The sequence below is a fragment of the Coffea eugenioides genome, chromosome 10, assembly GCF_003713205.1.
Source record: "Coffea eugenioides isolate CCC68of chromosome 10, Ceug_1.0, whole genome shotgun sequence".
In the NCBI taxonomy this organism is placed as follows: Eukaryota; Viridiplantae; Streptophyta; class Magnoliopsida; order Gentianales; family Rubiaceae; genus Coffea; species Coffea eugenioides.
Window position 1 is genome coordinate 11,613,466 of NC_040044.1, and position 13,622 is coordinate 11,627,087.

The 13,622-nt window shown below is 39.5% G+C and overlaps 1 protein-coding gene across 1 annotated transcript; it reads right to left on the minus strand.

The window, feature by feature from the left end:
* Positions 1-10,749: 10,749 nt before the first annotated feature.
* On the minus strand, positions 10,750-12,720 carry LOC113750433. The gene has a single exon (XM_027294406.1). It carries the CDS (start codon positions 12,718-12,720, stop codon positions 10,750-10,752), a length of 1,971 nt encoding a protein of 656 aa, XP_027150207.1.
* Positions 12,721-13,622: the final 902 nt, after the last annotated feature.

The following is a 13,622-nucleotide window of genomic DNA, read 5'->3' on the forward strand; positions in this document are numbered from 1 at the left end:
ATTGAAGAAGCTGTGTCACACTTGAAAAACTACACGAAGATTACACAAGCAAAGAGTACAAATGTTCCTTTTGAGTATTCTAGCACTAGAATCACTCACAAACTGATGTAGGCTTGATGTGCAAAGTTCTCTTTAGGTGGTTGACTATGTTCTACTTATAGGAGACCAGAAGGTTATTCAATTAATGCTGTCAACGGGTAGAAGGCAATTGAAGAGTCAACTAGCCGTTGGTGCTGTCGGACGTCCGATACACAGGTGTTGAGCGTCCGATCCTGATCAGTAATCAAGTAACTCCTGGCTTGTCTTCTTCGGACGTCCGAGTCTGAGTTCTTTACTCGTCCGAAGATACTCAAAGAATGTCGGACTTCCGATACTCTCCTTTTGTACGTCCGACATCGTCCTCAGCAGACTTCATTCTTTTTGATCTTCTTTTTCTGCTTTAAATCCACAGACCTGTTTGGTTCATTTCTGAAAAAGGATCTCTACAAAAGGTATTAGAAACATCCAATTATTTTGTAATCATTAAAAGATATGAGTTGAGATAAACAATCTCCCCCTTTTTGATGATGACAAAACAATTGGATAGAGCAAAAAATATAACAGCTCCCCCTAACGAAGTGCATGAGTAGTATACAGGAAGAAACGCAATCCACAACTCAACTCCCCCTGAGACTGACTCCCCCTAACTAGTTACTCTATACCATCAGTGTTAAACCAAATCCAATTCTAATTCTCCCCCTTTTTGTCATCACAAGATTTAGTATCAGTTTTGGTACCAGCAATGCATCTCATCAGAAACAATATCAGTATACACATTTACAATGTACAGCACAGTTTGGAATCAATCATTTAGCAGATATCAATCAGAAACATTCATTCAATCAGCAGATTGCACAAACACATAACCAATCATATCACCCAAGAAAAACATTCATAACAAAACACTTAGTTATAACATTCACAAGCAGTAAACAAAAAATATCCAGTTGTACAGACCATGTGTTCAGCACTTGATACAAAAGTGCAATGCAAAAGATGAACTATAGTCCTAGATAAAGGTGTAGTGACCTAGTAGTGCCTAGATGGTGATTTTAGATGATCCAGGCCTTCTCCTTGCCAGACGATACTGTGCAGGATCCTCTTCTTCTTCAGTTTCTTCATCACTATTTTCATCTGATTCCTCAGTTGCTGGAGCCTTGCCTTTATCCTTGGGCTGAGAACTGGAAGCTAGTGTAGTCTCAGCACCAGTAGTTGGTCCTGTGGGCTCAGTTCTTGGCTCATTTACATTGCTCTCAGGTATTGGAGGGACAAGAAGGTTTCTTTTTTCAATGAAGGAGGATTTTTGGTCAGAGGTCATGGTCATCATGAGACCTTCTTCAATAAGCAAGACATGCTGTTTGAGAACTTCAAGCAAGGAAATGACTTCAGAATTGGATGCGAAGGACCTGCTAGCAGACTTCCTAGGATGAATGGTGAAAGGAGAGACAAAGTCTGACTGATCATGAGGAGTCCTAGGAGTGATAGGGGTTTCATGAAAATTTTTCCTTCTAGACTCAGCAACAGTCTCCTTATAGCACCAATGGCCTTCAAAAAATTTTAAGTTCTTTCGTTCAAAATAAGCTTTTGAGAAGACTGATGAAGCACTGTCTTTGGGAGATTTTCCAGAAAAAGGAATTTCAAAGTGGGCAAAGATAGGGGTTAGAAATCTGCCATAAGAGAGCTTTCTACGGCTGTCAGTGCTAATTTTGAGCAAAAACTTGCACATTACAAATCCAAAGTCAATGCGAATTTTTTCAACAAAGCAGTAGAACAGATAGAGTTCCATTTTGTTTGCATCTGTTCTGTGGCCATCAGTTGGCACTAACAGATTTGAAATGATGGTGAAGATGATCAGGTTCTGAGGACTAAGATCATCCAGTCTTGCCTCAGCAGGAGTATTGAATGTGGTTTGAAAGTAGGTCATGAGTTTAGCATTGTAAAAATGATGGTAGGTAGAAGGAAATTCCTCATATGAAAAGAAATTTGCAATTTTTCCTTTGAAACTAGGTTCAATACTGGTTTTCAGAATGGAATTCACAATGTCAGGAGTTAACATGATGTCTACAGAATTGACCCTAGAGATGAGTTCAGTGTGTGATATACCCTTTCTAAGATTAGCAAAAAATTGATACAGCATGTCAGGGTAAAAGACATTAGGAATGGTCAGAATATGAGTCCATTTCTGGAATTCAAATAGTTTGATAACAGGTTCAAGATCAAGCTTACGAAATTCATAGGGAAGGATGAGCCTTTGGGTGATGAACCCTTTTTGAGAGACTAACTCAAATCTGTCTCTAGCTTCATCATCAATAAATTTTGGAAGAGGAGTGGGTTCTTCTACTAGCTGAGACACAGGATCCTTTCCAGAACGTTTCCTGTTTGAGGTTTGTGTGGCAGATGCCTCTACATTTTGAGCCTCAGTTCTTGTCCTTGGAGACTTCCTGGTAGAGGGTTCAGGAGTTTTCTGACTCCCAGTGGTGTTTCCTTCATTCTGCTGATCATCAGAGGGATCAGCAGACTGTTTTTTCTTGGATTGAGGAGTGCTCTTCCTCTTTGCAGACCTCTTTCTTTTAGCAGAGGACCTTGTGACAGCTTTATCACCCCGGACAGCCTGTTCTGGTTCCTCGTTTCCACCAGCAATGTTTTTTTCAGAGCTCTGTTCTTCCAACTGTTCATCAGATGATTCAGCAGTTGGAATATCCAGTTTTCTTTGGGCAGTTTGCTTCACCTTACCACCACGGGTTACACTCTTCTTTTTGGGTGCCACAGGAGGGGGTTCCAAAATTTCAATGTCTTCATCCCTAAGTCTAAAGGATCGTCCGGCACTAGTAGATCCTCCTCTGACTCTAACCATGATGCAATGTGGATATGATTTTTGATGCAGAATGTGGTGTACAGAAGAAGAATGCAGTAAAAGCCAACTAGAGTGCACTAAGAAGCCGCAAGAAGGGAGTTGTGTGAAGTTAGGGTTTCGTATGTGAATTGGGAGTTTTGGGGTAGTTGGGGGTTAGGAGTGATTTTTATGAGTGATTAAGGAGCAATAGAGGTGTAAATAAGTTGGTTGGTTCAATTTCTCGGAACTTGGTTTGAGGAGAGAGGAATTTGAATTTCAAATATTAGAGGAAACTGAGAGGTCGCGTCCGAGACTTATGGAGGAAAATGAACTGAGAAGAATGGGTAACTGCCTTATAGGACTCATTTTTTGAGTGTCGGACGTCCGAACGAAATGAAGCGTCCGACACAACCGTCCGAACCAGGGTTTTTCTGAAACTTGGACGAAGAACACTGTCGGACGTTCGTTCCAATTCATCGGACGTCCGATAAGGATTGACTAGAAATAAGACTTAGAACATTTTTTCTGAAACACCCAATTTTGTCCTCAAGGACACAAATTGATCTAGCGGAAGAGCTTTTGTGAGGATATCAGCGATCTGTTCTTTAGAACAAACAAACTCAACATGGATTACCCCCTTTGAGACAAGATCGTGAATGAAATGATGCTTTATATCAATGTGCTTAGTCCTAGAGTGTTGAATGGGATTTTTTGTTAGATTGATTGCACTAGTGTTGTCACAGTACATGGGTACACATTCATATACTAAATCGAAGTCATTCAATGTGTTTTTCATCCATAACAATTGAGCACAGCAAGCACCAGCAGCAACATATTCAGCTTCAGTAGTGGACAGTGAGATAGCATTTTGTTTTTTACTAAACCAAGAGACCAAGCAATTTCCAAGAAAGTTGCATATGCCAGTAGTACTTTTTCTATCTATTTTACAACCACCAAAGTCAGCATCAGAGAATCCACACAAAGGAAGTTCATGACATTTTGGATACCACAAGCCAAAATTTAAGGTTCCTTTAAGATATCTCAAGATTCTTTTTACCGCATTCAAGTGTGATTCCTTTGGACAGGATTGAAATCGAGCACATAAGCACACAGCAAACATGATGTCAGGCCTACTAGCAGTTAAATAAAGTAAACTCCCAATCATACCTCTGTACTTCTTCTCCTCAACTTTTGTACCTTCTTCATCTTTGTCAAGTTTGGTAGATGTGCACATAGGTGTCCCAACAGGCTTTGAATCCTCCATTCCGAATCTTTTCAGCAACTCCTTGGTGTATTTTGTTTGATTTATAAATGTTCCATCTTGGGTTTGAATCACTTGGAGTCCAAGGAAGAAGTTCAGTTCTCCCATCATGCTCATTTCAAATTCTTTTTGCATGATGATGGAAAAGTCCTTGCACAATTTTTCATTAGTAGCACCAAATATGATATCATCCACATATATTTGCACAATCAAAAGATCTCGTGAGCTTTGTTTTGTAAAAAGTGTAGTGTCTACAATGCCTCTTTTAAAACCATTTTCAATCAAAAATCCACTCAGACGTTCATACCATGCTCTAGGAGCTTGCTTTAATCCATATAAAGCTTTTGAGAGTTTAAACACGTGATCTGGATAAGATTCATTTTCAAAACCAGGAGGTTGGTCAACATAGACTTCTTGATCTATAAATCCATTTAAGAAAGCACTCTTAACATCCATTTGAAATAATTTAAAATTCTTGAAACATGCTAATGCTAAAAACATTCTTATGGATTCCAGCCTGGCTACTGGTGCAAAAGACTCATCAAAGTCTATTCCCTCTTCTTGAGTGTATCCCTTAGCCACCAGTCTAGCCTTATTTCTAACAATCTCCCCTTTATCATTCATTTTGTTTCTAAAAACCCATTTAGTGCCAATGATAGGATGGCCTTGTGGTCTGGCAACCAGGGTCCAAACTTCGTTTCTTTCAAATTGGATTAACTCTTCTTCCATAGCTAAAATCCAGTGCTCATCATTCAATGCATCAACAACATTTTTAGGTTCAATATGTGATACAAAAGCAAGATTATCTACCAGGTGTCTAGAGGAACGAGTCCTGACCTTTTCAGAAGGATCACCAATTATAAGCTCCCTGGGATGATTATGAGCAAATTTCCAGGCTCTTGGAAGATCATTAGGAATAGTGGTATCTCTATTATTCACTTCTTCAGCTGGACTGACCTGAGCATCAGTATCCTTTGAATCAGTTTCTGGTGAGGCAGAGTCATGATCATTGATTGCTAGCTTCTTCAGTTCTTCTTGAACACCTGTGTCATCATCTTCACCACAACTCATAGAGATGTCACCATTAGATTCATCAAAAGTAATGTGTATAGCCTCCTCTATAATCAATGTTCTACGATTATAAACTCTGAAACCTCTTTTATTTTCACAATAACCCAAGAAAATTCCCTCATCAGATTTCTTGTCAAACTTTCCAAGATGTTCCTTGATATTCAAAATGAAACATTTACAACCAAATACTTTGAAGTAACCGACAACAGGCTTTTTGTCATACATGAGCTCATAGGAAGTTTTGTTCAAAATTGGTCTTAGAAGAACTCTATTCATGGTATAACAGGCTGTGTTTATGGCTTCAGCCCAAAAATATTTTGGTAAATTGCATTCACTAAGCATGGTTCTAGCAGCCTCTTGGAGAGTTCTATTTTTTCTTTCTACAACTCCATTTTGTTGAGGGACTCTAGCAATAGAGAATTCATGAGTAATACCATTATGATCACAAAATTCTGGAAAACCACAGAACTTGAATTCTGTCCCATTATCACTTCTAATCCTGACAATTTTCAAGCCAAGCAGATTTTGTACTTTAGCAAATAATGAGGTAAAATTCTTAAAGGCATCATCTTTATGAGCAAGGAATATCACCCAAGTATATCTAGAATAGTCATCAACAATCACAAAACAGTATCTCTTACCACCAAGGCTTGCAGTCTGTGTAGGACCAAACAGATCAAGGTGCAGAAGTTCAAGTGGTTTTGAAGTAGAAACACATTTCTTAGGTTTAAAAGAAACCTTGACTTGTTTTCCAAATTGGCAAGCATCACAAATTCTGTCTTTTTCAAATCTAATTTTTGGAAGACCTCTAACAAGTTCCTTTTTAGAAATTTCTTTCAGCAAATCCATATTGAAGTGACACAACCTTCTATGCCACAACCATGGGTCCTCATTTGCTACTTTGAGACATTTGAGATATGAGGAATCAAATTTTTCAAGAAAAACTACATAGACATCATTAACTCTTTTTCCTTTGAAAATAATGTTGAACTTTGAGTCAAATATGAGACATTCAAGCTTTTTGAACAATACAAACAGATTCCTATCACACGATTGGCTAACACTTAACAGATTGTAGCTCAAATTGTCAACAAGAAGAACATTGTGGATAAAAGTTTGATCATTCTTACCAACATCGCCAATACCAACAGTCTTGGCTTTGTTATCATCTCCAAACGTTACCTTTCCACTTGCTTTTTGCTTGAATTTAATGAATTGTGATGCATCACCAGTCATATGTCTTGAGCATCCACTATCAATGAACCATTTTGATTTTTTGGCAATGTTATCCTGGTTCACCTACACACAAACCCACAATATAATACTTGGTACCCTTTACATATTGGGTCCTTGAGAGTTAGTCTTATGTTTAACTACCCACATGCATCTCATGCCATTCCTCATGTTTTTCTTAACATGACAGTTGCTATTCATGTGACCAGATTGACAACAAAAGTTGCATACTGACATTGGATCAATCAAATGAACAGGTTTAATGAATCTGACTTGCCTTCTTCTGTGGATAGCAAACTCATTTGTATTTTGGTTCAGTCTTATTTGATGAGTATTAACATAAGGTACAGTGTCATTCTTTTGAAGATGGTTCTGTTTCAAATGATGTAACAATTGACATAAGTCATCCAACCTTTTTCTTAAGCTGCATTGCTCACTTCTGAGTATGTCACAGTAATTTTTCTTTTTGTAAAGTTCAGCAAGCACATCAGACTCAGTCCTTTTCAGGTTATCATTTTCATACTTAAGACATTTGTTTTGTCGAAAAAGATTTGCATTGTCTTGTATTAGAAAGCTAATTTTTTGCCTCAGTTCCTTGTTTTTAACATAGGATTCTTTCAATCTGTTATGCATTTTTTCTAGAAAAGAATTAACATCATCATCAGATTCACTATCACTATCGATTTGAGAGTTGCATTGTGTTACCTCTTCATCTCCAATAGCCATGAAAGCCACTTGAGCAGATTCCTCTTCTTCTTCAACTTCGTCTTCTGAGTTGCAATCATTCCAGGTAATTTGGAAATTGTTGAACTTTGGTTTTCGTTCAATCTTGTTTTCCTTCTTTTTCTTCATTGGACACTCATTTGCATAATGTCCAGGTTGGCCACATTCAAAATATTTATCGTTTTGCTTCTTGTTGAACTCTAGTTTCCCTCTATTTCTGAAGTCATTAGTCTGATTCTGGAAAGAATTGCTGGATCCGCCTTTCCTGAATATTCTCTTATTGAGAAATCTTTTGAAGCCTCTTGTGATGAGTGCAATATCACTGTCATCACCTTCCAAGTCATTTTCATCCAGTGAGGCTGTTTCATCTTCATCTTGTGAAGCTTTCAGAGCAATACTCTTCCTTCCTTTTGTGTCTTCTTCTTCCTGCATCTTAGATTTAAGTTTCAGTTCGTAAGAAGTTAGAGAGTTAATCAGAGATTCAATGGATAAGGAATTTAGATCCTTGGCTTCTTCTATGGCAGTCACTTTGTTTTCCCAATCCTTTGATAGAGCATTCAGAATTTTTCTGTTCTTTTCACCTAGAGAGTACTCCTTCTCAAGCACCTCTAAATCCTTGATCAGATCATTAAATCTACAATACATTTTGTCGATGTTTTCATGAGGCTCCATCTTAAAAGATTCATACTTGGTAACCAGAATAGACTTTTTCTGTTCTCTTACGTTGTCACTACCCTCATGAATTTCTCTTAGCTTATCCCACATTTCTTTGGCAGATTTACACCCTTTTATTCTAATTGACTCATTTGAGTCTAAGGCACTATAAAGAACATTCATGGCTTTGACATTCAATGTGAGATTGGTTCTATCTTGAGCATTCATCTCAGCTCTCGTTTTTGGCCGCAACAACCCTGTTTCTGCATCAAGAAAGTTAGCATCATGCGGTCCTTCATTCACAATAAATCACAGCTCAATATCAATGGATTGCAAGAAGATAATCATTCTTTCTTTCCAACTAACATAATTGGAACCAGTAAACATGGGAGGCCGAGTAACAGATTGCCCCTCAACAAACATAGCATGACTGGTTGTCATCTTTACTCCAAGCCGCTTGAGTTTAATCTCTAGGAGACCAAGCTCTGATACCAATTGTAAGGATCGAAAATAAATAAAGAGGGGGGGTGAATTAGGCTTTCAAAAAAACCTGCTAAGATATAGTCCACTTTTTCACAGACTGCCTTTCTTTTCTCAAATACCTCCCAATGAACGAGATAACACAAGAGCACAAGTATTCGTGAGATGAAGAGAAGAACAGTTTATGTAGAAAAGCAGTAAATGAAAGTAAAGAAACAAACCGGGCTTCAAACACAACTGAGGTTTGAACACCACTTTTATATACCAAATTATTTCAAGTTGAACAAACTTGCAACCAATCTTTTGTGTACAAGGAAGGGATCACTTCCTTCTTGCCTCAAACCACACTTGGTCAAGCAAGGAAGTTTTACAAACACTCGCAACCCTCACTATGCTACACTATTGAAGAAGCTGTGTCACACTTGAAAAACTACACGAAGATTACACAAGCAAAGAGTACAAATGTTCCTTTTGAGTATTCTAACACTAGAATCACTCACAAACTGATGTAGGCTTGATGTGTAAAGTTCTCTTTAGGTGGTTGACTATGTTCTACTTATAGGAGACCAGAAGGTTATTCAATTAATGCTGTCAACGGGTAGAAGGCAACTGAAGAGTCAACTAGCCGTTGGTGCTGTCGGACGTCCGATACACAGGTGTTGAGCGTCCGATCCTGATCAGTAATCAAGTAACTCCTGGCTTGTCTTTTTCGGACGTCCGAGTCTGAGTTCTTTATTCGTCCTAAGATACTCAAAGAATGTCGGACGTCCGATACTCTCCTTTTGTGCGTCCGACATCATCCTCAGCAGACTTCATTCTTTTTGATCTTCTTTTTCTGCTTTAAATCCACAGACCTGTTTGGTTCATTTCTGAAAAAGGATCTCTACAAAAGGTATTAGAAACATCCAATTATTTTGTAATTATTAAAAGATATGAGTTGAGATAAATAGTAAGTGGCTCCGGCATTTTTCAATCCAAACGGCATTACTCAGTAGCAAAATGTCCCCCATGGCGTGACAAAAGCAGTTTTCTCCCTATCTTCTTCTGCCATTAAGATCTGGTGATATCCAGCGAAACAGTCAGCAAATGATTCAATCTCATGCCCTGCGGTATTGTCCAGAAGAATATGAATGTTCGGCAACGGAAAATCATCTTTCGGGTTGGCTTTATTAAGATCCATGTAATCGACACAGACTCGCACTTCTCCACTTTTCTTTGGAACAGGTACAGGGTTTGAAAGTCAAATGGGATAATGAGACACCATAATGATTCTAGCATTGAGCTGCTTCTCGATTTGCTCCTTAATTTTGAGGCTCATGTCTGGCTTAAACTTGCGAGGTTTTTGTTTTACTGGTGGAAAATTCGGATCGGTTGGCAATCAATGGACCACTATATCTGTTGAAATTCCAAGCATATCATTATAGGACCAGGCAAACACATCTTGAAACATGGTCAAAAACTCAATTATTTCTTTTCTCTGTTTCTTATTCAAATGAATGCTAATTTTTATCTCATTAACCTCAGTCTCAGTGCCAATATTAACAACTTCTGTTTCTTCTAAGTTCGGTTTGGATTTCTCCTCATATTGTTCAAAATCCTTTAATAAAGACTCAGATTCTTCCTTGTTATCGCTCTCGTCTCGAAATTTCGGATTCCAAAATTTCGAATTCGTGAGGGATATCGAGACCACAATCATCAAATTCCAGAATAGTGATATCCAAAGGGTCAATGTGTTTTATTTTTGACCATCTGAAAAAGAATAAAATAAATACAATAGTAAGTAAGTTAAAACAATTTGGACAATAAACACTGTGCATTTCATTGAAATTCAAAGTAAAGGATAACATCATGACATGCTACTTAACAAGAAATTTAACGCAAGACTTGCATTGAAAAACATTTGATTAAAAACTATTTACAAACTTGAAAGACAAAAGATAAGTAGTATGAACGATTTGTCTCATGTCGACCAAAGGCAATCCCCTAATTTACCGAAATTCCCTGCAGGAGGGAAGGAGATCACTGGTCCAGTTCTTCATTGCTTCAATAGGCACCTCTGAAAATCTTGGGTCCTCCAACGGCTCCCCTTCAGAAGTAACCCCCACAAATAGCTCAGATAATCCGACCTCCACTTCCTCGATCGAGTCTACTTCAGATCTAATCACCTCTGATGGGTAAGGAAAAGTACAGTACAATGGTGGGATATTCATGATAAGCTGCCTCCCTTCCTTTTCCGCCCTTTTGCGATCCGACATTTCTTTCTTATCTCTGGCAGTAGGTTGAAACCCTAATCCAAAAGTGTCCTTCTTTCCTTGAAGCTCTATTGGTTCCAAAACTCCTTGTAGGTTGCGCCCAAGACCCTTGCCCATCTTATATCCTCCTCGAATCATCTCTTTAGCCATCATAACACTAGCTTCCGGCAAATTCATTTCCACCGCTGGCTTCTCCTTAGATATCATCCCACAGAGACAATGTCAGCCACATGGTGAGGAGAAACCAGAGATTCTATACTATTTTCCCCATTTGTTCCAGAATTAACAATCATTGTACAATCATCTTCTGCAAAAACTGTAATCAATTGGCCATTCGCGACAAATCTCAACATTTGATGGAGCGAAGATGGTATAGTGTCCGAAGTGTGAATCCAAGGCCGTCCAAGAAGAACGTTGTAAACACTTGAAAAATCCATGACTTGGCACATGACTTGAAATTGGGCAGGTCCGATCTCCAGCACTAAATCCACCTCCCCCATTGATTCCCTTCTCGCGCCATCAAATCCTCTCACTACGGTGGTAGACGGCCGCAATTTAGCCTCTTGAAACCCTAACTTAATCAAGGTATTCCAGGGACAGATATTGAGGGTGGATCCATTGTCTATCAGAACTTTTGACAAAAGTTTCCCGTTACAGCGGACTGAGATATACAAGGCTTTGTTGTGTCCAATCCCTTCGGCAGTTAGATCTTCATCAGGAAAAGAAATCCGATTGGGAGCCAAAACATGTTCAACTACATTGGTGAATTTGTCAATTGGAATGTTTTTAGGAACTTGAGCCTCATTTAACACTTTGAGTAAAGCTGTTCTATGAAGTTCAGAAGTCAACAGTAGGTTTAACATAGAAATTTGAGCAGGCATTTTGTCCAATTGCTCAATCACTTTGTATTCGCTCTTCTTCAACATCTTAAGGAAATTAAAGGCCTCTTCGTCTGTCACAACTGGTTTTGTTGGCATAGCACTTTCTTTTGCTTTTGAAGATTCATCAACTGCGGGTTCCCCTATAATTCTTCCAGATCTAGTAATAGCATCCACCTCCTTCTTGGACACTTCCTCTCCTCCAATTAGCAATGTAGGCTCGCTATAATTCCATGAGATCTCTTGCAAATTAAGAACAGGAACTTGCTCAGGCAATTCAAGTACCACGAGCTCCGAAGGCTCACATTCGAAAGGTATCATTTCCAGAATAAATGGGTCAGTATTTTCCTTGGCTTCATAGGCTTCTTCCTCCAGTATGAACGGTTCTCCGATGACCCCTATTATCTCAGCTTTGTCTACAATGTACTGTGTAGGTTCCTCACTCTCTTCCTCTGTGTTAACAGCTCCTACGGTATCTTTGTGTGCGGGAAGAGGATTGTTGCTAACACTTGGCCTTTGTTCATCCCTCATTCTCAGAACTATGTCTCCGGCCTCGATCATATCTTGGATTTTATGCTTAAGCGCCCAGCAATTGGCCGTTGAATGTCCAGGGGCTCCCGAATGATAAGCACAAAATGACTGAGGATCATAACCAATGGAAAATTCTTTGGAATAGGTCTTAGGGGGTACCGTACTAATCTTCCCAGCAGCTTTCAATTGCTCATATAACTGGTCAACAGGCCGACCTAGATTGGTAAATGTTCGGTATGGGGTTGGATTTTGGGTGTCACTGGTTTGTTGATAGTGGTAATTTGGATTGAAGGGTGGAATAGGTCTTGGGTTGAAAGGAGGGCGCGGTCTAATTTGGAAGTTTGGTGGGAAAATGTGAAATGGCGTTGACGGTGTGTTTGGATAATTTAGTCGAGGACGGGGGTGGCTAATTGTGGTATTGTAAACAGGTCGAGGGCATGGTTGGTATAGGTAACGGGGTGAGTAGGCGGAATTTTGTTGGTATGTAGGCCGGGAAGAAGAACCTTGGTTCCAAACAAAGGAAGCTTCCTCGTCTTTCTTCTTAAACTGAGACTTTTTACCGCTGCTGTTTTGGCTTTGCATAGCTTCCAACTGCGACTTTAAAGCTGAAACATTAACAATCTTGCCTGCTCTCATAAACTCGTCATACTCTTCCAATTTGTTGACAATCTCAGCAAAGGAACAACCAGTCATACGAAAAATCTCTTCAAAGTAGGGTGGGTCATGAGCTTTGATAAATGTGCGAACAATTTCATTTTCGGTCATGGGAGGCTCCACCTTGGCGGCCAGCTTCCTCTATCTTTTTGCATACGTCTTATGGTCCTCCGATGGTTTCCTCTTGGTTCCCTTCAATGTGGTTCTCGTCGGAGCGAGCTCGCAATTATATTCATACTGCCTTACAAAAGCGGTTGACAAATCCATCCAAGCCCTCATATCCTCAGGCTTCAAATTTGAATACCAATCCAACGCGTCGCCTTCTAGACTCTCGGGAAATAAATGCACAGGCAGATTCTCATCATCTATCGGCTTTCCAAGTTTGTTTGCAAACAACCGAAGGTGTGTTTTAGGATTGCCAGTTCCATCGTACTTGCTAAATTTGGGCGCTTTGAAACCCATTGGCAATTGCATATCCGGAAATAGGCATAACTCGTTGTAGTCCAGACCTCCCTGCTTGCTCAAATCTTGGCTTTTCCTTATAAATTCCTCAAATCGATCCAATCTTTTTAGCAAGTTCTTATCAATCGGTGCGGATGATTCCCCAGCTTCAGCTTTCACTAGGACGGCAGTATCTAAGGTGAATGGCTCAGCGGTGGAGTAGTAATGTGGTCCTTGAGGTTCGAATGGCATGCTCATAGTGATTGGCGGATAATTCTGGGGAATTTGGGCATGAGAAGGGTTAATTTGGATGTTAGGTGCATAAGTAGGTGGTGGGCCATGAGTGGGATAGGTAAAGGTTTCTTCAGGTGGGTTCATAACTTGTGAAGTAATAGAGGTTTGAGTATAAGGTAAGAGTATGGGTTCAGATTGGCCCGGGGGTAAGGGTTCATGTTGTTGCTCACCGCTAGCACCACCAGTGACCAATTGGTCGATCACGCGCCGTTGGGCCATCATTTCAACGCTTAGCTCATTAAATCGGTTTAGAACTTCGCTCAGCTGAGCTCCCAGAT